This window comes from Amblyraja radiata, chromosome 19 (assembly GCF_010909765.2).
Source record: "Amblyraja radiata isolate CabotCenter1 chromosome 19, sAmbRad1.1.pri, whole genome shotgun sequence".
In the NCBI taxonomy this organism is placed as follows: Eukaryota; Metazoa; Chordata; class Chondrichthyes; order Rajiformes; family Rajidae; genus Amblyraja; species Amblyraja radiata.
The window spans coordinates 5,057,064-5,084,850 of NC_045974.1; the positions used below are offsets into that span (position 1 = coordinate 5,057,064).

A 27,787-nucleotide genomic window follows, 5' to 3' on the forward strand; every position below is an offset into this window, starting at 1 on the left:
GTGGGCTGTGCCAGCAGCTTCAGAGATTAGTGTAAAATTGGTGTTCGCTACTTGTTCCTTTGCTCCCCAATGAGCCCCATTCTTTCACTGCTTACTCCATCAGTCTGAAGAAGAATCTCGACTTCAAACATTATGTCCATTCCCTCCACAGATGCCGCCTGACCCCCTGAATTCCTCCGGCACTTTATATTTTGCACAAGATTGCAGCATCAGCAGTTTTTTTGTGTGACCCATGTCTCGGTGGTCATAATAATATCATTATCCTATATGCTGATCAACGACTTGTATCTGTTAGATCATTTCAACATTTGTGTCAGTGGACTGACAGGAGTTACACTTAGTTTGCCACTCATGATATTTTCAAACTAATTGTAATCATTTCCAAAAAAAGAGGCAATATCCAGAAATATTTCTCTTGGCCAGCTTGGGATCATTTCCTTTTGGTATATGTGTTTCTTGCTGAAATAACATACAATTGCAAAAATGTCCACTTCCCCTGCACAGTAGGATTTAGTACTTATGAATGGGACTGCTCCCTACTGTGCTGTGAAACTGCATGAATTACACTTGCTGGATTTATTACAAAACTCCTTGTGCTTGACACTATATATTTTCTAATCCATGTACTTGACTGGACATACAGACATGGCACTAGTGGGGAAATCACCTTTTTTGAGCAATACCAAATTCCTATTACCCTGTAATGCTTTTTATTTTCACCAGCTGCCAAGATGAATAAAACAAGAACCCTTTTTTCTTCGGCAGCCATGCTATTAATCATTTTGTTTACTTGACTAATTTCTGTTATATCAGCTAGATCAGACACTGTACACTTGCTCTCCCAATGACTTTTTTTTACAGCTATGCAATCCATCAAGCCTAGAGAAACACAAACCTGCTGGGAAAGTCTGGAAGCAACATCAGTTCTCGCCATATTGAGTTTTTGCCTGACATTGAACACTTGTATAGTGAATCTCCATGCACACGGTTCTGACTTATTCATTTGCACTGACTCCTGTTTTTCCTCCTCTCAATTTAATGGGAATTCTACAGCAGTTTAGATTAATAGCCTTCTTTTATTTTCCATGGACAACGTCCAACTGCTGATGCTATATATTGTCTGGAGATCCATGTGGCAAACGCATTGAAATCAGAAGCTTACAGGAAAAGATTCTGAACTTTATTACAAGGAAAAGTCATCAGTCACTAAAACAAAAGCTGCTAGAGATATATTCATCATGCCTTGGTTGGGGAAAGCTCCAAAGTCATGTCCTTTGACAGGAGCTCTCCTCTGCCCTCACACTTAACGCGTCTGATTAGAATGATCTTTTTGCCACATGCAAGTCTTCACATGTGCAGCCACTATCGGCCTTGGAATAGTTGGTATTTCGCATCCTTACTGAATAGTCTAATTCTGCGCAGGTCATAGAAAAAATAGTTTTGTATATAGTATACCATTCATGATTTTTTTGGCAACATCACAGCACGTTAATGGAAATAAAGGACATTATAAGCATAGCCATGTTGTAATGGAGAACATGTGACAGCTAATTTGCATAAACTAAACCTCCATAAAAAGCAATGTGAAAATAAGTGCTAAACCATTCTTTAAAAAAATGATCGTGGGATAAGTATTGGCCAGTCCACCAGGGATAGCACTCCTATATCTATGGTCTTTAGTATCTATGAGGGCAGATAGGGCCTCAGTTTAATGTTTAAGAAGGAACTGCAGATGCTGGAAAATCGAAGGTAGACAAAAATGCTGGAGAAACTCAGCGAGTGAGGCAGCATCTACGGAGCGAGGTTAAATAGGCGACGTTTCTGGTCGAAAACCCTTCTTCAGACTCAGTTAATGCCCCGTTTGTAAGACAGTAGATTTGACCGTGCTGGACTCCTCCCCCAGTATCTCCCATGGCACCAACCCAGATTTCTGTGCACAGCTCTCGGGGATCAGAGATGAAATTAAAATATTTCGGGGCAATAGTGCTATTTACTGAGCCATATCTAAATTCCACACCACCCCAAATCAAAGTGTTATCCAAGAATGAAAGTTAAGAAGAAAAATGGAAAGGAATGCCATAGTTTGGATAGTGGATGGGTATTGTGGGTGGAATCTGAATGTTTGAAGTTAGGTGAAGTCATGAAGGGAAAGAAACTGTGTTAAAGCTCCTGATAATTGGTGGTATCCACTCCTATTAAAGCTGTACCTTTCTGCAGCGAACTTGCATCTTCCCTCACTCCTATGTCTCACATTTCTCCATTTCCTTCATGCCTTTCATTGTATTTTGGGGCCTTTTTTGGCTGTTTTCCAACTTCTTTCTGTTTAATAACTTGGCAGTATGAAGCAGTTGGGGAGGGGTGTGTGAGGGAGGGGGGGGGGGGTGCAATAAAAGTTTCACTGAACTTTTATCTATGAATTGCTGAAGGTGGGGGTGAGGTGAAAAGTAATATTTAAAGTCCTGATGAGAAATGCTTGGGGCCAAATTATTACAGTGCTGACTGGAAGAAGGATTTCGACCTGAAACGTCACCCATTCCTCCTCTCCAGAGATGCTGCCTGTCCTGCTGAGTCACTCCAGCTTTTTGTCTATCTTTGGAATCAATGCACACATGTGTACATTTAGGTACATGAATGTGCATTATGTGGTTCTTGCAGACAGGGGTGTGACTTTGGGAGTATGCCGATCAGTGCTTTGGTGTTTTTAGTTACTCATCAGTTTATGGATATACCGGCTTTGAACATTGTGAAAAGACCGATATAGTATAGTGCCTGTGGCTTTCTCAGAAGGGCGTTAATCGTCGTGGAGTGATGTGGCCTAGAAATTTGATCAGATGTGAAAATCATTGATGTAGAGACCACAAAAGAATTATGGTGTCAGCATATTATAAATGGCTTAATTTATCCTTCCTTGTTTTCATCCTACTCCACTCTTATTATATTGAAGGAAAGATCCAAAAAGGAAGACTGTTACTGTCTGGTGTTTGGGCTCAATGAAACATAGAAACTAGGTGCAGGAGGCCATTCAGCCCTTCGAGCCAGCACCGCCATTCATTGTGATCTTGGCTGATCGTCCCCAAACAATAACCTGTGCCTGCCTTCTCCCCATATCCCTTGACTCCACTAGCCCCTAGAGCTCTATCTAACTCTCTCTTAAATCCATCCAGTGATTTGGCCTCCACTGCCCTCTGTGTGTCCCTGGCCCTGAATACAGTAAATGGGTTGTTTGTCAAGTAACAAATAGGAAACTATGTGTATCTGGTTTATTTGAGTTTCCTCAGACTGCATATTAATATAATGAAATATATGTGATGAAGATATCATGTAAAGTGCAATTATTTACACATTATTTGAAAGAGAAAAGGTGATACCGGTTCAATATTACTCACAAATCTACATACTTAACCAATTGATTGGGTCTTGAATTCTCCTTCTTCTTTATAACAGAATTGGAGTTGCATATTGATGCAGGGAACTGCAGATACTGGAATCTTGAACAAAATGCAGTGTTGGAGAAACTCAGTGGGTCAGGCATCTGTGGAGGAAATGGACAGGTGAAGTTTCAGGTTGGAACCCTTTTTCAGACTGGAGAAGAGTCCCAGACCAAAATGTCACCTGTCTATTCCCTCCACAGATGCTGCCCGACCCATTGAGTTCCTCCAGCACGTGGTGTTTTGTTGGGAGCTGCATGTATTGATCTTGGAAACTTGACATCATTGAAGGTATCACCTCTGGGTTTTCTTCTATCATGTTCTGTGTCAATATATTTTAAGAATAGTAGAAATAAAAAGTGCTATAGTAAGTGCACCCTAAGTGCTACAGTGGTGGGTGTAAGGAACGAGCTGCCTGTAGTTGAGGCAGGGACGATTGCCATGTTTAAGAAACATTTAGATAGGTTTTGGATAGGACAGATTTAGAGGGATATGGGCCAAGCAGGCAGGCGGGACTAGTGTAGATGGGACATGTTGGCCGATGTGGGCCGAAGGGCCTTTTCCCACGCAGTCATACTCTGTAACACAGTGGATCAGGCGGCATCTCTGGAGAACATTGAGAGGTGACATTTGAGTCGGGTCTTTTCTTCAGACAGTGTGACGGAGTGTCTCACTTCAGAATATGCCAACTCACTAATTTCTTGGTTATTTCGTGGTGAGTTTTCTAGGTGAAACTTATTGAATGACTCAGATACATAGACAAGATGATTCTTAGAACTGTATATCTCCACAATCTCCCCAATGTAGCATTTAAATACCGGAAGTGGCGGCGCTGGGAACGGCTGCGGCTCGCCTGCAGTCCGTTTGTTTTTACTTTTTTGTGTTGTTTTTTTTCGTTTTGTCTAGTTGTGTTTTTGGTTTTTAGGTTGTGTTTATGTGGGGGGTGAAACTCCAGGCTGGGGTGAAATGATAAAGTGGATAATATCCACTCAGGCATTTAATGCCCAGAACTAAATCCCATGTTCCAGGTGGGTCTGATCACATCTGCATCCAGCTTAACTCCTTTGTATTTTCCGTTTGCTATTAGCTTCCTAATTAATTATTAAGTTTCATCTGTGCACTGCTCTGGATATTTGAAACCTTCAACCATTCTGCTACTATATCTTCTCCAGCTTTGTACTCAAGGTGACCCCCACATTCCTGGAGTTCAGGTAATGGAAATTCACCTTGCTGGAATTCACAATGGGACACAGAATAAAAATATAAGGGACACAGAATAAAAATTCTTCCTTACGAACTTTGTTTGAAAAAAGTAAAAAAATAAATTGTATTTTTTTCTCCTCGCATTTCTTGTCGTATGCAGAAATAAGGTGGCTTCGGTTACGAAAAATCACGATACGACTGTTTCCTAGGAATGCAACCCGCCACACCCTCCAGTAACGGGGAATCGCCTGTTTTTCCCTCAAGATCCAAAGTTAATATCCTCACACTTTCCATGTTGAATTCCAGCTGGCGTTCACTTCATCTATTAATGCTTGTTTCAACTTTGTTCTCGGATGGACGTTTTCACTCTGCTGCCTAACATGGGGTGCAAACTTATAGACAAGTTGCTCTGTCCTTTCATCCTGGTTATTATGAAGTGAATCAGTCCTCAAGGTGGATATCATGAAGTTCATCTACCTCCTGCAGTCTTTTCATAGTTTTGTTTTAACTTATGCAGCAATTGTTGGCTCCTCAAGTTGATTTATTTTGTATCTTTCAATGATCTGGCTTTGTAGGAATATTGTCATCACAAGACCTTCTTCATTTTGATCAGTCATGGGCCAGGATTCCCAAGAGTAAATGCCACTTCACAATATCTTCAAAGGAGTTTATGAAAAAATTGTAAAGCGCCATTTGTAAATCCCGTACGAATTTTCTCTGTTCTCCTAATAATCTCTCTTCCTGGGGTGGAGTTCGGAATAGAATGCCCGATTTGGGAATCAAGTCTTGAACATGCAAACAAGGGGGCACACACCCAGAGGAGCCGAGTGATCTGAATATGAGACTTGTTACTCTAATTAATATAACTTGTATCAATAATAACTGGTGACCTCCACTCTAATAATATAAATACCTTTAACATTAAAAACATTAACATACAATTATGAAAATATCATATATTTTTATTTCATACAAATTTTAATTATTACCCTTACCTTCTGAATGGTCCTATTGTTCTTTGTCTTTGAATTTTACTTTAGGTGTTAGAAAAATAAAATCTACATCTTTGATTGATGGCGGAAGCCCCCGTGATTGAAAATTCCTTGGTACAATTATGTTGATTTTTGCAAATATTCATTTAGATTTTCAGTGTCATTCTTTTTGGAGCAATCTTCAATAATCTCCATGGCACTTTTGGTATAATAAATTCCTTATATTTAGCATAAATCTCTAAGAAAGGAGCTGCTCCATTTGAAGGAATGTTGCTTTTGTTGTCATCTTATAGATGAGTTTACACAACAAATGGGGAATAGGTTTTGGGCATGAAGTCACAGCAGGTGGTTTATTGTAGTTATTCTGTAAGGCATGTCCACTTTGAAGTTCTCCTCCTCTCTTCCCCCCCTCTCTCATTGAATTAGTCCAACACTTTGTGTCTATTTTCATAACCTAGCATCTACAGTTCCTTGTTTCCCTCTTAGGTTCTCTGAATACCTGGTCCCTCACAGCAAGAGCCTATAACAAAACTGGAAAATGTCAACCACACCCCATATATCAGGAGGTACCTAATAACAAAGACTTCACCATCACCTTCAGAGCACCAGCCTTGGCCCAATCCAATGCCTGTTATGGATTATCACAGGGGGTAATGTCAATGACCCTGCATAAATATGTTAGCAACATGATTTGTAACTGTAATGCTCCAGGTCATAGCACAAAAGATTACACTATTGCAGATGTGGGAAGTGGTAAATATATGATTTACAATTTTTACCCTTGCCGTGTATAAATATGTCATGCATCTATTTCTTCATTAATTTTTACCACACACTAATGCTAGAATGGATCTGTGGCTGTGTTGCATTCATTTCCCAGATCGTTGAATTTTTCATCATAAATGGGTCTTCTTCCTCATGGGGATCCAATGTTATATCATGGGTGTTTTTTCTTTAAACCTGCAGAATCCTCAATGTGTAGGAAGGAACTGCAGATGCTGGTTTATACCAAAGATAGACACAAAATGCTAGAGTAACTCAGCGGGTCAGGCAGCATCGCCAGAGAAAAGGAATAGGTGAGGTTTCGGGTCGAGACCCTCCATCAGACTAAGAGTCAGGGAAAGGGGCGTTGGAGGTAGGGAAGGTACAGAACAAAGCAGAGTCTGCATCAATGTGCTGGGCTATTTTCTTTTTCTCTGTAGGACTCCACAAATACCATACTTCTGCTAGGGCATGATGCCAATTCCCTGGAAAAACATGCCTTTTGATGAACTTACAAAACAAGAAGTTTAATCTAACTTTCAAAGTATTCTTCAACCCTTTTCAAACTGAAATCATATGACATAAGTCTTAGGGGTAGGAGTGAAGTTATTGTAAAGTTGTGCATCACTTGCTATGAGGAAGATTCAATGTTCTCTGTAATATTTAATTAACCAACGTATATAAAATGAAAAAATGGTAAGTGGAGCAAAAATAAAATACAGAATTGTTATCTGGCTTGACTCAAATGTGCAGCAGAGATATAGATTATATCTAGAGATGAAAGTGTTGACAGTCTTGTTATTGAGATTGGTTAAACTAAAATCCATTTGACTGCTTTTAATCATTTTCATGTTTTTGGCACAAGGTAGATGGCTAATTCATGACTGAAAAAATTCACACCAAGGATTTGGCAATAGTTGATGGTTCTGGGGTATATACTAGAGCTGTCATTGTTTAAAAGGTATAAAATGTTGTCATGATTGTAATTAAAAAGGTACTATTTGCACTTTATGGGTCTGTCACATCGAATCAATGGGATATGCTATCAAATATCAGCAGTCAAGCTGAGAAGGAGGAATGGACCACAGCAGTGACTGATTTGCCCACTTTGGCCTGTAAAAATGTCATTCTCCATCAAATTAATAGCATGTTCCTGGGGAGAGGAAAAGAAGAAAAGCTCACATTACTCAGGAAGACTGCAGTCTGCAGGCTGGCAACAGAGAGTCATTTGTCTTTTAACCCCGTTGGAGTTCACTATTGGCCATGTACACCCCCTACAAAACATTGCTGAATATTGGGCTTTGCTGGGGTTATCTTTATTTGAGCTTTAATTAATCTTCTCTCGCACTCTTTCGCCTTTTCCTACCCACTGTTCACAGCGAGTTAACCATGTTACTAAATGAATATGCGGCCTCCATTTGCTAGAACTGTGAGTGTCAAGGTCCTTCAGCAATGACTGCTTTCTGGGCAGTTGCTTTACTTGTTGCAAAAATTCATATTACCCGATGCTCGTTTGCCAAGTAAACATTAAAACAAATATATTAGCCATGCAGTTCATGTTCCACAGCATGTTCTACGTACAAAATCTTTTTCGGTGAAAGAACTCTTCATTTCTTTTAAAACGGCACGTGTGTTATGTTTCCATTCAAACCTCTGGCTATTTGCGCTGTAATAAGGCAATATGAAAGTTTAAGGAAATAGATTAGTTCCGGTACAGACATTCAGAGGAAAGCAAATGATGCTGCACAAGACAAAGGCACTGTGTAAGTTCATAAAGGCCCTCAGCTTAAATACTCTGTAAATATCCCCGAGGCTGAAATATGCCTACAGCAGTCACAATCTGATGCACTTGCTACAGTTGAGATAAACAAGCTTGTGGAATATATTGAGCCAATAAGTACATTTAAGAACTATGTGCAATGACTTTTGGCAAACTATTGCTTCAGTCAAGTTAAAACAGAAAATGCTAGAAACACCAGATCAGGCAATATCTACGGAAAGAAAATAAGAGTTAATATTTCAGGTGCAGGACCCTTCATTAGAACTGGAAAAAGAGAGAGAAATAAAGTTTGTTTAATGTTGGAAAGAGTGCATGTAGATCGTATTTGAGCTAGGATGTGCATTGGAAACACTTCACAGGAAGAATGGGACAGGATTAGACCACAAGGCCCTTCAAGCCTGGCCGGCTGATCCATGCTCCGATACTGTGCCAATTCCCCATACCCTTCAATTCCTCCATTCTTCAATTATTTATGGATCTACATCTTAAATAATTCTAGTAATTAGCTTCCCCCATCCTTTGATGCAGAGAATTAGAGACACTCACTACCCTTAGAGGAAAAAAATCCCTTTGGATAAAGGAAAATAGGCATCTATGCTAGGAAGATTCCGCATTTTAGGATTGGGAAAGGGGAGCGGAAGAGACAAAATGATTGATTGCCAGCAGTGACAGTAGGTCCAACAACAAATTGTGGAGATGGAGCAGAGCTGCCTCAGCAATTGTGGTTTACTATTGGAATGTGTCACCGGGACTAAGGGATTGTGTTTCAGAGGTTTGCAGCATTGGGCAAGGAGGAGACTCCAACTTATGGAGTGAACTGGAAGGTACACAAAAATGCTGGAGAAACTCAGCGGGTGCAGCAGCATCTATGGCACGAAGGAAATAGGCAACGTTTCGGCCCGAAACGTTGCCTATTTCCTTCGCTCCATAGATGCTGCTGCACCCGCTGAGTTTCTCCAGCATTTTTGTGTACCTTCGATTTTCCAGCATCTGCAGTTCCTTCTTAAACACAAGTATATTCTTCCCGAGTATGATGACCAATACTGTGCAATGTGTAGTGCAACTGTTTAGATCACCATCCAAATGCAAAGGTGCACAAACAGAAATGGCAGCGTGGCATCAGTAGTAATGGCCACACCACATAGAGGAGCAGGCATTATTCTCTTTGGTTGTATAAATGGAGATCTGATGTGTGCTTCAGATTTATTTTACCCAATTCATTCTGAAATCAGCCATTACAAGATAGTACGTTGAGAAAATCCAGGTCCATGTACAAGGGACAGTTGCTATTTCAAAATTAACCAGATTTTAAAGTATTCTTACTCAAATATGAAGCTGGGAGTTATGGGATTTTTTTTTACTGGAATTGCTTCATTTTGTTTGCTGTTGTATTGTAGTGGGACATTGACCTCACTCAGCCTATGTGTGCAAGACATCTCAGAATGTTTGATACTGCAGTGCTTCATGTCCTCCCTGCTCTTTGGAGGATTGTAAATGAATTATGTTAAAAAGAAATGGGCCTTACAATCTTGCATGTCCTTCGAAACAACATAATTGGATTTCAATCATGTAAGACAGGACATGGACCTCAGAAGACTTCTGGCAAGGTTCTGCATGGTATGCTGGTCAAGAAGGATAAGACACAAGGAAACCAAGGCAAGGCTTGGATAGAGTGGATGTGGAGAGGATGTTTCCACGAGTGGGAGAGTCTAGGACTAGAGGTCATAGCCTCAGAATTAAGGGACATTCTTTTAGGAAGGAGATGAGGAAGAATTTCTTTAGACAGAGGGTGGTGAATCTGTGGAATTCTTTGCCACAGAAGGCTGTGAAGGCAAAGTCAGTGGATATATTTAAGGCAGAGATAGATAGATTATTGATTAGTACAGGTGTCAGAGGTTATGGGGAGAAGGTAGGAGAATGGGGTTGGGAGGGAGAGATAGATCAGCCATGATTGAATGGCAGAGTAGACTTGATGAGCCAAATGGCCTAATTCTACTCCTATCACATGATCACAATGCTGCAAAACTGGACTCAAAAAGGACTTGGTGCTGGGAGGCAGAGAATATGGGTTGCCTGATTCATAAGTTTGTCAACGACATGAAAATTAGAGGAGACATTGATAGCAAAAAAAGTTGTTCAAACATATAGTGGAACATGGATCAGCTGGAGAGTTGGGCAGAGTGGCAGCAGATGGAATTTAATCCATACAAGTGCGAGGCAGTGCAATTTGTAAAGTCAAATCCTGGTAGAAGGTAAGGATGTGAGGAGCCCTGATATATAGAACCTTGGGGTACAAGTCCATAGCCTAATGAAAGTGGCAAAAAACAATGGATAGGGTAGTAAAGGAGGCATTAAAAATGATTGCCTTCATAGGGGAGGCACAGAGGACAAGAGTTGGAATGCATTGCTAGAAGTGTACAAAACACTGGTTAGATGGCATTTGTAGTATTATGTACAGTTCGGGTCAGCACACTACTGTAATAATGTTGTAGCAATAGTGAAAATGCAGAAGAGATTCACCAGGACATTGCCTGCAATGAAGGGCTGTAGTGATTACAGATTGGATAGGAGGTGTATATTTTCACTGGAATGTAAGAGGCTGAGGGGTGACCTTGTGGAGGTTTATAGGATTGAGGGGCATAGATAGGATAAAGTATTTTAGCAAGGGAAGGGGAGACTATAACTCGAGGGTCCATGTTTAAGGCGAGACATAAGTTGTCTTTAATGATCTGAAGAGTAGGTTTTTCAACACAGAATAGCCAATATCCAGAACAAGCTGCCAGAGGAGGTGGTGCATGCAAATACAATTGACATTTTCAAAATGCATTTGGATATACTTGGATAGGGAGTAGAGGGATACGAGTGGATTCATGGGTCAGACAGTGGGTGGGTGATTCTTTTTTAGCACTTTAGCTCACAGCAATTTAAGAGTCCCATGTTGATGAGTTGTGCCACATCATCACAAGAGTGCAGGATAGATCTAACAGCATTAGTGTTGAGGAAACTAGTCTACCCATCACATTTGCCTATTAATGGTATGCACATGGATTTCTTAGAATCTCACCAGGGATGAGGCACTTTCATTAGAGCTACCAACACTATCCTACAGCAATATGTTAAGCAGGAATTTGACGAGACTGTCCAATCTCAGCCAGATTTTGGAGGGAATTTGGAGGGTGGGAGAAAGGGCAAGAGAAAAGCAAGGACAATTTTTAAAAATCCAATAATTGTTTGACCTATTGGAATTGGTAGTAATCAATTCAAACTGCTGTGACAAAACTAGACCAAAAGTTATTTTTTTATTATTGGTTGAAATCTTACATCAAGTAAAAATCCAATTATGCACCCTTAGCCAATATATACTTAATCCAGAGATACTCAAATTAAAGCAGTGGGAAATAAACAAGGCCTCATTTTATCTGGAAATGAAGTATTATTGACTATAAAACATTCAGAACAAGCAAAACACAGATCCTAATAAGGCATTGGGCAAACTCTTGAGAAATCTTGACCAAGCAATGCAAGCCAACAAAGTACAGCAGATTTTTGTTTTTAAATGGTTTCTCGCCTCAAGGATAATCAATTCATTTCCGATGGATACATCAGCTGATTAAAAAAGAAATTGGAATCCTGAAAATTTCCAACCATTCAGATCTGCTCCAGTATGTGGCATGGCAACATTTCAGCACACAAATTCAAATCATTTCAAATTAACCATCTCAGGTATTTCAAGAGGGTAAATTATTGTTGTTTTCAATGCACATTCTATGGAATCTTGAAGAGTCTAAACATCAAGATACCACCTCACTCAGTTCAAATCTCTTGCATTTCATGCAAATAGATTCATTATTTACATTATTTACAAGGAATTAAACTATCGCATGAAGTACAATTCATAACAGCTCTGGTCTTACCAAGAACCTGAACCAAAGATTTGTTCTTTGTTTTAAATTACGTTCCAAGTTTGCCAATCTTACCAGCTCAATTAATTATTAATATTAGTATTAATTTTAAGAGTAATCCATGTAAGCCCTTACAAGGGCACAATGGCATTCTAAACTTTAGAACAAAAATGTGGTTAGGACTATTTCCGGATTGTGATAGCCAACTACTCAGTTGGACTACTCAGTTAAGACTATATTTCCCTTTTCTGTTGCTCTTCTTTCTTCACCTTTGCCCAAAATGCATCCCTACAGATGGTTTGGCATGTTTCTTCATATATCCAGTCAATATTACTTCACGGTCCGCAGACAAAAACATTTGAATGAGAAATGTTTCACCTTCCTCTTTCATCCGCCACAGACATCACTCCACTGTTTGAGTCAATTCAAAAACAACGGAAAATTCAAACTTTTAGAAGTATGTGCAAGTGTGGTGGTGGAAGGGAAGATAACATTATACATGGCAGATCAGTGTCCAAGCGAGTATTACTCACATGCAATTCTGATTTGTCCTTCATCAGGCAAGTGTAAACATTTGACACCATTTCCATACAAAACCTCCAACAAAAATCAGCATGTTACAGCCGGCTAAATAACACCTGCTGCAACCTCTGATGTCAAATTAAGAGTGCACAGTGAATTAACTAAATTATTTTAAAGTGGACAGATTCAAATTACTCAGAATTGTTCAAAACTTGTACTTCAACTAGAAACCTGATTACAAAGTTTCCTTACTAAGTGTCAAGGTGCTTAGAAATTAGCAGAAAAGGCTATTTTGAACCATTCACCTTCAACAATAAAGGCAATCTATTTCTTTATCTTAGTTTGTCGAAACATCCACATAATAAACCGAAAATGTTTTAAAGCTGATGAGCCGTTTCTAACTGAACCTGAAAGCAACTTGCAACAGGTCAGTTATATCACATGACATCAACCATTTACAAACTAACCAACAAATGTAGTGGCAAGACCCACTTCCCCATCCCAGGGACAGAACATCACAACAGTAAAAATAAAATGATTTATCTATATACATGAATATGTATATAAAATGTGAATATATATATATATGCACATGTGATTCCTTAGAAGTTGAAGTGGGTGCACAATCAATAGAAATTTGCACACACCTGCTTCTGTTTGATCTCACCGATCGGAAATGCTATTTACATAGCATACGACAGAATAGAAAATTAAAATTATCAGGCCTCACAGCACACTTAGTGGGCAAGCCTTCACAAGGAAGGCTTTTTGCATTGCTCTTATACTGGCATCTTTCCACTACCTGATGTCTACCAATATTTGTGCAATGTAGTTAACAGTGTGTGGTACTCTTGAAAATGTTTACTGTACAAAAGTTTTTATTATATAAATTTTCTAATTAACTGAAAGTTAGAAATCTTATTTACAAGATCTTTCTTTTGTTATAAGCAGCCAGACTCTGCTCGGAAGTATTATCTTCAATTTTTCTTCCACTTTTATATCTTTTCATAGAAATAAATATGGTATTCAGTTAAAGCAGAACTTTGCTTCAGATTCAGCAATTTTGTAAATTACATACTAACTTATAATTTATAATTTACATTTTTTCCATTGGGTTTGACAACCAGTTGACAAATGCGTTGGTCACACCTCAAGTGATGACTCTGTGATGTCGTATCTTTTGCTTCTTTACCACAAAAATTGCTTCTTTGAAAACCCAGAGTCGCCACTGAAAACGCCATTCTGATGCAGTGGACTCCTGTATTCCAATGTTATTTGGCCTTCCCATACACAATATTGGACTGATTCACCCAAATTAAACGGTGGTAAGAATTTTGATCTTTCAGTTATTTCATCACCAATTCCTATACCATTGCTCAAAGTTCCACTGCACATATAATTGGAGATTAGTTTCATAGCAAGTCATTATCAGTGCATCCACCACCAACACCATGACGAAACTCCTGAAGGTTTGAGACGCCATGAAAGTGAACAAATGCACCGGCCACTACCAGAACATGGAACAGCTGATGAGAGTGAAACTGTAAAAACAAAAACAAGATCAACAGTCAACATCCAGCAATGGAAACCAAACATCAATGCCACCGTCTAATCAAATTGCGCAACTATATTTCACGGAGCATTTTCCCAGCTACACAAGGTGTGAATGCATTCAATGTACCTGAGCAACAGTGTCCAGATTAAAAATATAATTTAGAGTTGTATAATTCTCTCTCTGTATAATAACCGCCCTTTAATTTTTAAATCTTCCTGTCAACTAAGCATTTATGAAATTTGAGGTAAAAAGATCACCAATTACTCACCCAAATGTCACATTTTCCAGGAAAGAAACGTTCCGGGATACGGGCAGCGTATAAGGCAGCTCCTGTGATATACAATGTTGCCATTAAGAACAACCAGCCAATCTGTCCAATTGTAGCAGCCCTGAAAAATCCTTCTGATATCATAAAGTGCAGGGTAGGCACGACTCCACTCAGCCCCAATCCAACAAAAACTCCTAGAAATAAATGGATGAGACAATAAGTCACATGCAGAATGAATTTCTTTGAGAAAAACACCATGAACAGTTATCCATTCAAGAACTGACCTCCAAAATCACCGTACACGTGCAGCTCGTGTCTGCAAGCCAAACCCGCTTATTGGAAAGTTCACCGGCTATACTTGAACTGTGCATGACCCGTTTCGTTTTATGTGCTCATATATGCACAAGCATGTGCAAGTAAAATAAGAAATGCACACACCTTATACTGGTGTTTTACAATATATACTCCACTAAACACTCTATATATGCTTTGCTTTTTTAAGAGGATGTAGATTAACCCTTGTTAATCCATGCCATTTATAATCTCCACTACACATATATGCCTGCCACCCATTACATGGTATTACAGTACTACACTAACAAGGACACTGAGCTCTCAGAAGCCACCGAGCTGGGTATGCATGGCTGGCAGTTTGAATGTTCTGTATTACTCATGGAATAAAGACTAATGTTTCACCATATATGTTGTGGATCATTCACAAACAACTGGTATCTAGTCCAGAAGCATCATTCATTACAAGTTACCAGCCTTTACATTTGTTTAAAAAAAGTGAAAGAATTATATATTCGGGTGGCACCAGCAATGGTTGCCTCGCCAACAGTCTGTCTGTCCTTTCCTTATTTGTGTTTTAATTGTTTGTGTTAAATGCATGTTTTTTGTTTTTTAGCTTGTTTTATGTGGGTGAGGGGGGGGGGGGGGGGGGGGGGGGCAGGGGGGGTTGGGGAAAACTTTTTCTAATCTCTTTGTTTAAGAAGGAACTGCAGATTTTTCTAATCTCTTACCTCGACGGAGATGCAATTTATTTCCGTATCGCATCTCCGTCCACACTGCAGCCTAACATCAAGGTGTGGAAACTCTTTATTAGATTGTTCCAAGCAACAATCCTCATTTGCTCCTACAGGTGCCTTTCTGGCACCCATTTAATTTAGCCATTATTAAATGGCTACATAATAGCCATTTAATTATTTATTAAATTGATTACATTATTTAGGATCTCTGTATCCTAAATAGATTAGATAATGTTTTTAAATTCATCAAAAGTGTCATGGGTGTCTATGGAAAAGAGACTTGAAAAAGAAATGCCAAAACACTCATCACATTTTAAAATATTTGAATTTGCAGGGCACTTTACCCAACCCTGGATGGCAAGATTAGTAACTCTATTTCAACCAGAACAGACACGAGGCGAATAATCTTTCATGCTGCAAATTTTCCACAATTAAAAAAAAAACAAAAAAAAACTGGAGGACTTCATCACATGAATTGAATGGCAAAAAAACTACAAGTGCTCGGAAATCTAAAAAGAGGAATACTGGAAATACTTTAGTCAAAGATCTTTCAACTGAACTGGATAAATATAATTGACTGGAAACATTAATTGTTTTTCTCTATACAGATGCTATGGGCCTTTCTGAGTATCTTGAGCATTCTCCTTTTCATTTTGTTACATTATTAAAGCTTAAGGCATACATTAAAGGCATACATTAAAGAACACTGTTCAAAATGCAATTGAGAAAATATTTCTTGTATGGGTCTAGAACCACAGCAAAGTAAAGAAACTAATCACACCCACAACAACATAGATACATTTGGCTGCAGATCCTGTTTTGTAGCAGATGACGTGAAGCCATATACCCTCAGGTATACATCAACAAGAAATATTATAAACAGCAGGGATGGAAGATAATTAACTTACCAGCTCGTACACCTCTGTACTGTGGCGTTGCAAAATAGTCCCACTGGGAGACTATGATCGCTGTGATACCAAGTACGCAGACAACAAGCAAATAAATGAAACATGGCTGGGGGTTACAATAGAAGGAGTAGTATAACCATGGCACAAAGCTGCCCATTATTAGAAGTGCTATGCCAGAATAGTCCAACCTGGGGAAACAAGGAGGATACAATTTAGATTAATTGAAGTAAATCAAAACTCTCATGTGGTAATTATAATGAAAATAACACTCGGAGGGGTAAACAACACCTATTCAGCTAAAACAAAAGAATCCCTTTATTCAACCAATACGTTTTTTGCAAAACTTCTATACACCCAATTTCTATTGCTAACCCAATTTACTGAAGCAGAGAAAATACTGGATTTCAACCCAGTTATAGCAGCTTCTCACAATTGTCACAGAAACAGCAAACAAGATGCCAATAGCATGCGTATTTCCCCCCCATAATTTTCCCTTCAAAATATTTTTTTATTAATGTACTATGCAGATAAAATAGTACAAGTAAAAAATGTAACTAAAATTTATTGGGCTTGAACACCCAATTAGAGGAATTCTACAAACTGCTCACAATACTTCAAATGCGATCTGAGAAGTGCCTTATAAAGCATTTCATCCGCCTTTTTATATTCTAGACCTCTTGAAATAAATGCGAGCATTGCATTTGCCTTCCTTCCTACCAATTTGTCTTGCAAATAAACTTTTGGGGAATTCTGTACCTGCAATGGCAAGTCCCTTTCTGAATTTCTGATTTCTGAATTCTCTACCCATTTAAAAAAAAAAGTCTACACCTTTATTCCTTTCAGCAAAATCCACGACTCCACTCTTTGCTACAGTCTATTCCATCTGACACTTCTTAGCCCACTCTCCCAAACTATCCAAGTCAGAGTCATAGAGTGACACAGCATGGAAACAGGCCCTTCAGCCCAACTTTCCCACACTGGCTAATATGTCCTGCATTTGGTCCATATCCCTCCAAACCTGTACAATCCATGGACTTGTCTAACTTTCTTAAACATTATGATAGTCCCAGCTTCAACTACCTCCTCTGGCAGCTTGTTCCAGACACCCACCACCCTTTGTGTGAAAGTTACCCCTCAGATTCCTATAAAATCCTTTCCCCTTCACCTTAAACCTATGGCCTCTGGTCCTAGATTCACCTACTCTGGGCAAAAGTGCATCTACCAGATCTATTCCTCTCATGATTTTACACACCCCTCATTCTCCTGCGCTCCAAGAAATAATGTCCCAGCCTACTCAACCTCTCCCTATAGCTCAGACCCTCTTGTCCTGGCAACATCATTGTAAATCCTTCTGCAGAGTCCTTCTTTCTCTACACTACCTGCCCCCCCACCCATCTTTATATCAACTTCAAACTTGGCAACCAAACCTTCAATTCCCTCATCCAAATCCATGAAGAGTAGCAGACCCAGTATCGACCCCTGCGGAACTCAGCTAGTCACTGATAGCCAACCAGAAAAAGCCCCATTTATTGCCACTCTTTGCCTTCTGCCATCCAGTCAACCTAGTAACATGGATAGCATCTTCCCTCTGATACCCTGGGCTCTTATCTTCTTTAGCAGCCTAACGTGCAGCACCTTATCAAAGGCCTGAAAATCCAGGTAAAAAACTCTCTTTTGTCTATCCTGCTATTTATCTCCTCAAAGGATTCCAACACTCAGAAACCTCATCCTTTATAATGGACTCTAAAATCTTACCGACCACTGAAGTCAGGCTAACCAGCCTATAATTTCCACTCTTCTGCCTCACTCCCTTCTTGCAATTTTCCAATCGTCTGGCTCTAGACTGTAGTGATGCTTGAAAGATCACTACCAATGCCTCCACAATCTCGAAGCCACAGCTTTCAGAACCCTAGGGTGTAGTCCATCTGGTCCAGGTGACTAATCCACCTTCAGACCTTTCAGCTTCCTAAGCGCCTTCTTAGTAATAACTACTCCACTAACTTCCACCCCCCGACTCTCTTGAATTTCACACACGTTTCTGGTGTCTTCCACTCTGAAGACTGATGCACAAAAACGTGTCCATCTGCCACTTATTTATTCCCCATTATAACTTCTTCAGCATCATTTTCCAGTGGTCCAATGTCCATTCTTGCCTATTTCTTACTCTTTACATATCTGAAGAAACGTTTGTTCTCCTATATTATCATAACTTATTGCTATGTTAATATATTAGTGTTCGACTGAAAGAACGCAAACACAACTCCTAAGTACTATTGAAAACAGGGCATTATCCAAGTATTAGATTTCTACTGCCAAACCTGATCAAATGCAAACTGCAAGATGACAGATGATTAGTATCCAGCTGATGAGTGTTTAAGGAATGGAAAATTAGAGATCATTGTGATTCTTGAGACACATTAAGATTACAATTCAAGATTAATTTCAGAAAATGCGGCCTTCAACAGATTCATAACATCCAGATTAAACCATACATTCTAATCTACAAATTAAAATTATGAATACTAGATTATCAAGTTACTGCGGGTCATTTTACAAATGGTTACTTACTTGGAAAATACACGTGAAACATTTTCTGAATGGCAGTAGAACGTATGAAACAACCAAGAGAAACACAGGCAGAGAATGGCGCCGAGGAAGAAGGCTCCAAATACAACCTTCTCCTGCACTGGGGCCACAAATGATATGTTCGGCCTAAACATATAGAAAATTCCAAGACAGAGGAAGAAAAGACAACCTGGGAGGGAAAAATAAAAAAAAGCATAAAAATTCAATACCCAGAAATAAACAGTCATGGTCATTTTACGCATGCGCACTTGAAGCTACGATTAGATGTAATGGTTTGTGGTGCACTACAAACTTTTATAGCCAGATTTCATATTGCATTGGAACTAACAACATATTTACCAAATGAGGAAGAGACAGCGAATCCCAGAAATATAAACAGGGATTAAATAGGTGAAATCTTTTTTAAATTCCAGAAAACCATTTACACGTCTGCTCATGGAAGCAGTAGAATCAGAAAAGTAGAAATAAATAACATGTGCCGTTTACAGTTATTTCCTGAAATGAATTAGAAGGAAAATATGACAAATGCTGGAAATGCCAAACAAAAAGCAGGAAATACTGGAAGCACTGAGCAATCTGGCAGCTTCACTGCATAGAACAAATTAAGATTTCAAACACAATAAAAGAAAGAAAGACAAAGAGGAGAAACAGAATGGTGTATAAAGTTCTTTCAAGAAAAGAGATAGTCAGTTGTTTTTAATCACCTTAATTTAAAGACAACAAATGCAATGGGAAGCGAGGTTCAAAATGGAAATCGGAAAGAAAAAGTGCAATGCAATTGAGAACAAGGCAGAAGCCAATAGTGTGCATCTGATGAAGTGTCCCATCCAAATTCAAGTTGGGATCAAGTAGTGGTGACGGCAGGATAAAGTAATGCAGCAGCAGAATAGAGGGATCAAACTGGAATTCTGTGCTGGAGCAGCAGAAATGGAATGACAGCTTTTCATAAATCTAAATTCTGATAATGGCAGCAATATTTCATTGCACCCAGCTCTAAATATCAGGCCAGGTAGACACTTTAACTTCTAGCTACCAAAAACAAAATTAAGATCTTTACTATGAATTTAACAATGCAATGAAAGAATTTATCAGCATTATTTATGCAGTATAATATCAGCTTCTACCAAAAAAAAGATTTTTACTATGAAGATAATGCAATGAAATTACGCAAGTATTCAAAATCCACATGGGATTCAAATAGAAGTGGCCATTAACTCTTGGCTCTCCAATTTAATTCTCTCATTGCGAATTAACAGCGAGGACCCTGTAAAGAAGTGTTATCGACACACTGTGAATTTACTTCTTTATTACATAATAATAATAATAATAATAACTTTATTTATAAAGCACTTTAAACAACCGCAGTTGCCACAAAGTGCTCTACATGAGAACTCATGGACAAAAAGTTATTACAAACCATTAAAAACCATAAAACGAAGGACTAAAAAACAGTAAAAATTAAAAGACATTAAAAGCACTAAGAACAGGAGCAATGTCTCAGCCAGTGTCGAAAGCCAGAGAATAAAAATGAGTTTTTAGGGAGGATTTGAAGATGGACAGTGACATTACAGAGAGCACTAGCTGTACGTGGTCTGTCACAGAAACTAGAGAGCGATATGTGGGTGGGGAGGTTGTAATTATACTTGTGATATGGGGAGTGGTTAGTTGTGATGAGGTAACGATATTAAGGGTCACATGCATATGTCATCTACATCCTTCCCCTTGGAAACGAAAGACAAACAAAGTCGTGACAGGGCAACCACGTCTCATGCGCTGACAATCAAATTAGTAGAAATGGTTAAGCAAAATCGCCATAGCGGACAGGCGGCTTGACAACACGTCCCGACCGGGTTCGCATCTCGCCATCTCCCCTCCCTGCAGGAACAAGTGGAGGCAGTACGGCGACAGGTGCAGACGGCTGCACTGGAACAGGTGAGCCGGGCAGGGACGGAGAAGACAAGGGCAGAAGGGCATGAGGGGATGCGGGACTCGCAGAGGACTGCGCGCGGGCAGGTGAGGGAGGGTGAACCGGAGGAGGAGCGGACGGATAGAGCTGTGAGGGTAGAGACCGTGGCATGCGAGGAGCGATGGGCCGTCATCTACAGACCCTACAGATGGGTGTCATCTACAGACCCCATCACCAGAAACCTGGGTCAGCCTCTGACACAAGGTTGGCGAGAGGGCGATGTCACACATATCAGAGATATTTATAAAATAACTAAATAAAATTCCTTATTAAAAGTAAAAACAAAACATTAAAAACATTAAGATAAAGCAATAAAACTGAACTTACTTAATCTTCATAAGTTCTAGGTCACCAATACCCACAAACGAATGGGGATTCTGATTCGATGCCGGGAAGGATAACAGGTATGGAATCCCCAGCAGAATGGTAGTGAACCAACAACAACTGAGCACAACACCACACACACCAATACCTGCCAATCAGTTGTTCATGGACCTATTGTGGAGCTTACAAGCTCAAGCCATGGACGTCTGCAAGTAGCTAAATGCAGTCAATTCCCTTCAATCTACTGGGCACAACCAACCTGAATTTTTCTATTAATTGAAGGGCATTTTGGGAATGTATTAACACAATTAATATATAAAAGGTCTGGACCACTGCAGTGATGCATTGATCCGATTTTCTCGGTTGGATTAGGAGAAAACAAGGGAGGGTGTGTTTTTCTGCAATGCAATGTAGCTTAAATCATCAGATTCAGCACTGGGCAAAAATGAATGAGACTGACACATATATCAAAACATATGTGCTTTTAACCATTAGGCAAATGTCAGGGCTCATAAGCATGCATTTGTATGCTGTGGTAACACGTGCCAAATTGGACAGTCTGATTCCCTATTCGCATCATAAGATATACACAGTTTTCCCAGAGTTGCAAACCTGCTACTATGTTTAAATAAAGTTGTACAAGAAGCTACTCTCTTGTAGATCAAATCTCCAGTTATTGCAAACATAATTTTACAGCTAGGTCAGATGTTACTTTTGAAATGGACCAACATGGGTTTGCATTTACAATTCCCGAGTCTCTTCCACCATTTGCCGATCGCGGGATGGTGAAGCATTAAATAAACATCTGTTTGGTCATTCACTCAGTGGGAATGTTTACGTCAATTAAAGGAGGATTTGACCTGTCAAATTATTCTGATATTTCCGAGAGTGCAGAATATAGTTGTCAGCGTTGTAAGGATGCAGATCAATGCTTTCCGATTTGGTGTATCACAGGAATCAATGCCGGGATCATTGTTGTTTAACTGGTGTTGTGGATAGTGAGGAAGGTTGTCTAATGATACAGCAAGATAAATAACGGATGGAAAGTTGGTTGAGGTATTGGCAGATGGAATAGAAGAATACAGACCCAATACAGGCAAATGGGGTTAGTGTAGATGGGTAAAAAGGCTGGCATGGGCACAGTGGGTCATAGGTCCTGTTGCTGTAAATGTTCCTGGTTATTAACTCCAAATAGTCACAGTGGCACAGCTAGCAGTGCTGTTTTCTCACAGCACTAGATAACTAGGTTCAATCCCGACGTTGAGTTCATCTGAGGAGTTTGCACATTCATCCTCTGATTGCATGGGTTTTCTGTGATGTGGGAGGCAACCAGACCACATGGTTGACTCACACTTCCCCAAGACATGCAGGTTCGGGGACAAAATGACCCGTTTCCACGCTGTGCCTCTCACACTCTAAATGTGAAATATTTTTAAATGGTATATACTCAAGTGTTCAGTTTTCAATAACTGTAGTTCAATAAATATTATCAAAAATAGTGAAGCTGCAGTTCCCATGTGTCATAGACAATAGACAACAGGTGCAGGAGTAGGCCATTCGGCCCTTCAAATCAGCACCACCATTCAATGTGATCATGGCTGATCATCCCCAATCAGTACCCCATTCCTGCCTTCTCCCATATCCCCTGACTCCGCAATTTTTAAGAGCCTTATCTAGCCCTCTCTAGAAAGCATCCAGAGAACCCGCCTCCACTGTCCTCTGAGGCAGAGAATTCCACAGACTCACCACTCTCTGTGAGAAAAAGTGTTTCCTCGTCTCCGTTCTAAATGGCTTACTCCTTATTCTTAAACTGTGGCCCCTGGTTCTGGTCTCCCCCAACATCGGGAACATGTCTCCTGCCTCTAGCATGTCCAAGCCCTTAACAATCTCATATGTTTCAATGAGATCCCCTCTCATCCTTCTAAACTCCAGAGTGTACAAGCCCAGCTGCTCCATTCTCTCAGCATATGACAGTCCCGCCATCCCGGGAATTAACCTTGTAAACCTGCATTTCAGTAAACATTATAAAAAATAGTGAAGCTGCAGTTCTTCCCGCACCTATCAATGTTACAGACGTTAACGTTGTGTTGCAGATTTTCCATGCCACAGGTTGTTAAATAATCACATTTGCACATCTTTTACAAATGTCAGTAGTTACAGTATACATGAAATACATATATACACTGCTCGGCCATACAACGTCGCAATAAACTATATCAACCTACCAGTTATTTACAGTTTTCTGCCTCAGAGATAAAGCCCTAGCAGTTACCAGGTTATGCAAATTCAAGTGCTTTTCTGTGTACCATACCTATAAGATGTGTCCAAATGTTCAACGTTTCTGTGTGGATCCTAAAGATGCTTCTCAAGCAAGCACGAAAAGATGGCATTGGTGGCCTGTGGCCATGCAGGAGGTAGTCATTATCCTTCAGCCAATCAGGCAACACATCATGGGGGATGACCCGCCATCGTCCTTCCCACACCTGGAATAGGTACAATTTTAATCATTAACACCACAATATTTCCCATTTCTGACTGGAATTATCCAAAAATCATTTCAACTTGTGCAAATGCCTGAATTCCGATCCACGGAAATAACACAAATGGAAATTCAGGCCAAAGTCTCAGATTGGAAAGTTGAAAATTACCTTGCACATTAAAAAAAATAACCAATGTTTTTTTTGTGGTTTTTTTAAGTGCTAATATTACTAAATATGTCATTAGTCAGTAAATATTGTTCAGCATTTTAATACAAAACAGAAACAAAAGAAACAATAGTAGTTCAAAGCTAGATTCACAAGAGACCTCAGATGCTGTAATCCGAAGCAATAAAGGACACAAGAGAGTACAGATACTTAGAGCTTGAGCAAAACACAACTCAGCAAGCAAGGCAATCTTCATGCAGGGAATAGACAGACAACCTTTTGGGCAGGACCTTACTTCAGACTATTGGCAGCAGAGAGGAGAAAGCTGGTAAAGAGAGGTGGAAATAGGTAGATGCGACTGATGGCGGGATGAAAGGCGAGAACCTGGGGAGCTCTATTCTTAGGGAGAGGGGGCACGAGAGTAGAACTAGGAATTGGAGGAGCCACAGGTGAGGGCTCCATCCACAATTACATGGAGATAAATACATTTGCTAAAGGAGGACATTGCAGATGTCCAATAGCGGAAAGCCTAATCTCGGGAGCAAATGCAGCAGAGATGGAAAAACTGTGAGTGTGGCACGGAGTCCTTGCAAGAGACAGGGTGGAATGAGGCAGCTGTGGGAATTAGTGAAGGTAGACACAAAATGCTGGAGAAACTCAGCGGGTGAGGCAGCATCTATGGAGAGAAGGAATTGGCGACGTTTCGTGTCGAGGCCCTTCGATGCCAGTGATTTAGTCTTCCTCCAGAAATGGAGACAGAGATCAAGAAAGGGAAGAGAAGTGGATTTGTGGGCATGGTGGAAGTTGGTTGAATTCTTCCACCAATTTCCAACCGACCCTCTCTCCAACACTTCCATCACCTTCAACATGATCCCACCACCAGTCACATCTTTTCCGTCCCACACCTTGCCGCTTTCTATGCAGACCTCTCTCCGCGACTTCTTTGTTCGCTCATCTACACACCCTCACCCAACCCTCACCCCAGGCACTTGCCACTGCAACCGCAGAGGTAACACGTCACTATACCCCTCTCATCTGCACTCTGCAACCCCGACAGCCCTTCATTGTGAGACAAAGGTTTAGTTGCAGCATTTCCAAGCTCATCTTATTATATTTGGTGCTTTTGATAAGGCCACCTCTATATCTGCAAAACCAAGCATAGTCTGGGCCACCCTTTCGCCAAACACTTGCACTCTGACCTCCAGGGCTTGATGGAGTTTCTAATTACCAGCCATTTTAAGTCACCTTCCCATTTTCAAACCGCGCTTTACGGCCTCTGCCTTCTCCACTGCCAAAGTGAGGTCACGCACAAATTGGAAGAACAGCACCTCAAATTGAATTTAAGCTGCCTACAACCCAACACTATGAACAATTAATTTCCCAATTTCGGGTAAACACCTCCCCCCGCACCATCAATTTCTCTTCTACCCTGTTTTTCTCTTCAGTTCCCGCATCTTTCTTCCACTATACTTGGCACCCTGTTCCTTTACCATCCTCTATCCGCTCATCTCTCTCCCCACCCTACTCACAGTCCCCCATTTTCCCTTTATACCCACCCTCTTGTTTTGCCTGTGTTTAAGAAGGAACTGCAGATGCTGGAAAATCGAAGGTACACAAAAATGCTGGAGAAACTCAGCGGGTGCAGCAGCATCTATGGAGTGAAGGAGATAGGCAACGTTTCGGGCCTAAACCCATCTTGCTTTCTCTGTTCCCTTCTACCAATTATCCCATCCTCCTCTTCCTACCTTATCCGATTCCATATCTGCACCCTTTTGTCTCCATTTCACCTCTAGCCTGAGTTAGCATCTTCACCCACTTGCCAATCACCCCATCTCACCTGAATATACCAATCACTTGCCAGTATTTGCCCCATCCCTTTCCCTCACCTCTCTCGAACAGCTTTCTCCTCTTCTCCATCAGTCTCTAGAAGAGTCCTGATCTGAAACACCAGCTGTCCTTATCCTTCCACAGATGCTGCCTGGCCTGCTGAGTCCCTCTCATACTTTTTGCTCTGGAGCAAGTGTCTGCTGAAAGAACTCAGCGGGTTAAGCGGGATCTAGGGGAAGTTGGGGGGAAGAGGAGATAATGGTTCAATTGACAAATTATTTTTTCAGGAAAGTAATTTTCATTTAGATTTACCTTGTGGACAAACTCTTCCATCTTTTCCATGGCATGGTGGGCCTGTAGTAGTGGGGCAATGCTCATAAATCCTTCTTCTTCGACAGTTTCTGGCTCTTCAGTGTCTGTGTTGTTCTGAAAGGCAAAGACACACCTTTAACAATACTAGTTTCTAGCTAGCTCATAATAAAAATATCAAAATCCCTGGATTGTTTAGCCCGTTATAGTAAATAGAATGTCTTCTACACTTTAAATGTCTTCGGATTATACCAAAAATTCACAATGACTATTCCATTTGTTCATTCATAACTTCTGTTCAGTGAAAATAAATTAAGATTAACGAACAATTCCAAGGTAAGGCATCCATAGCAATATATGGGATATTATTTACAAGAAAGCAGTTGCACCAAGTAGCACATATTATCATACTAAATTTCTAAGATTGACAAGACCACAGGCACTCAAGTTAGGCAAGTGTTCTGTTCCTGATAACCGCCTGCAAGCCTATTTCTAAGGCAGAACATCTGTTTTCTCGAGTAACTCGTTTTGTATCACTCTACTCTTTTGCTATAATTCTTTCATTTCATTGTATAAAGAACCTAACACTACCCATGATTAAACCAATGGAATATATACTATATTCGTCATCAATGAATATGGAACATCAAAATTGGCTTGGAAAATGCTTTAAATTGTATGGAGAGTAGGGACATTCGAGTTTCCGTATATCAGGCCATTTGGAAACCAGCGAGAACCTATAGTCATATTTAATAATCAAGTTTGCATTAGATGCAAACTCTAAATAATAGTCTGAATTCAATTTTCTGGGTAGAAAATATGCTAGCATTAACTGTAAGAGCTTACCTCGGAGACAATAGGGGCAGGAGTGGGCCATTTGGCCCTTTGATCCAGCACCGCCATTCACTGTGATCATGGTTGATCATCCACAATCAGTACCCCGTTCCTGCCTTCGTCCCATATCCCTTGACTCCGCTATCTTTAAGAGCTCTATCTAACTCTTTTGAAAGCATCCAGAGAATCGGCCTCCACTGCCTTCTGAGGCAGAGAATTCCACAGATTCACAACTCTCTGGGTGAAAAACATTTTCCTCATCTCCATGGCCTACGCCTTATTCTTAAACTGTGGCCCCTGGTCCTGGATTCTCCCAACATCGGGAACATGTTTCCTGCCTCTAGCGTGTCCAATCCCATAATAATCTTATATGTTTCAATAAGATACCCTCTCATCCTTCTAAATTCCAGTGCATACAAGTCAAGTCGTTCCATTCTCTCAGCATATGACAGTCCCGCCATCCCGGGAATTAACCTCGTGAACCTACGCTGCACTCCCTCAATAGCAAGAATGTCCTTCCTCAAATTTGGAGACCAAAACTGCACACAATACTCCAGGTGTGGTCTCACCAGGGCCCTGTACAACTGCAGAAGGACCTCTTTGTTCCTATACTCAACTCCTCTTGTTATGAAGGCCAACATGCCATTAGTTTTATTCATTTATTCAAGCTCCGGAGCGCTGTGGCCGTCGATCCAAACATCGCGGAGCTGGGGCTGCGGGCGTCCGGCCACGGGCGGCGCTGGATTTGGAGTGCCGCGGAGCCAGGGATCGAGTTCGCCGGGGTCGGAGCTCCAACCGGCGCGGCCTGAAGTCTACGAGTTCTCCGGTCTCCGGGGAGGAGGCAGCCGCTCCAGACTTTCCAAGCCGCTTGAGGAATTGTTTCACCCGACGCCAGTGTTCCATCTTCACGGCAAGAGGGCCCTGAAAACATCGGACTGGCTGCAAGGC

General features: G+C 40.5%; 1 protein-coding gene across 1 annotated transcript in view; it reads right to left on the reverse strand.

Annotated features, from left to right (window-relative positions):
• Positions 1 to 11,449: 11,449 nt before the first annotated feature.
• adipor2 (adiponectin receptor 2) overlaps positions 11,450 to 27,787 on the reverse strand; it is a 45,193-nt gene continuing 28,855 nt past the window's right edge. The window contains exons 3-8 of the mRNA XM_033037514.1: positions 26,009 to 26,122; positions 23,536 to 23,707; positions 18,917 to 19,103; positions 16,349 to 16,536; positions 14,413 to 14,606; positions 11,450 to 14,130 (exon numbers count right to left, since the gene is read on the reverse strand). Of these exons, the coding sequence (XP_032893405.1) occupies positions 14,002 to 14,130; positions 14,413 to 14,606; positions 16,349 to 16,536; positions 18,917 to 19,103; positions 23,536 to 23,707; positions 26,009 to 26,122 (984 nt within the window). The 3' untranslated portion in view covers positions 11,450 to 14,001. The remainder of the gene's footprint in view (positions 14,131 to 14,412; positions 14,607 to 16,348; positions 16,537 to 18,916; positions 19,104 to 23,535; positions 23,708 to 26,008; positions 26,123 to 27,787) is intronic.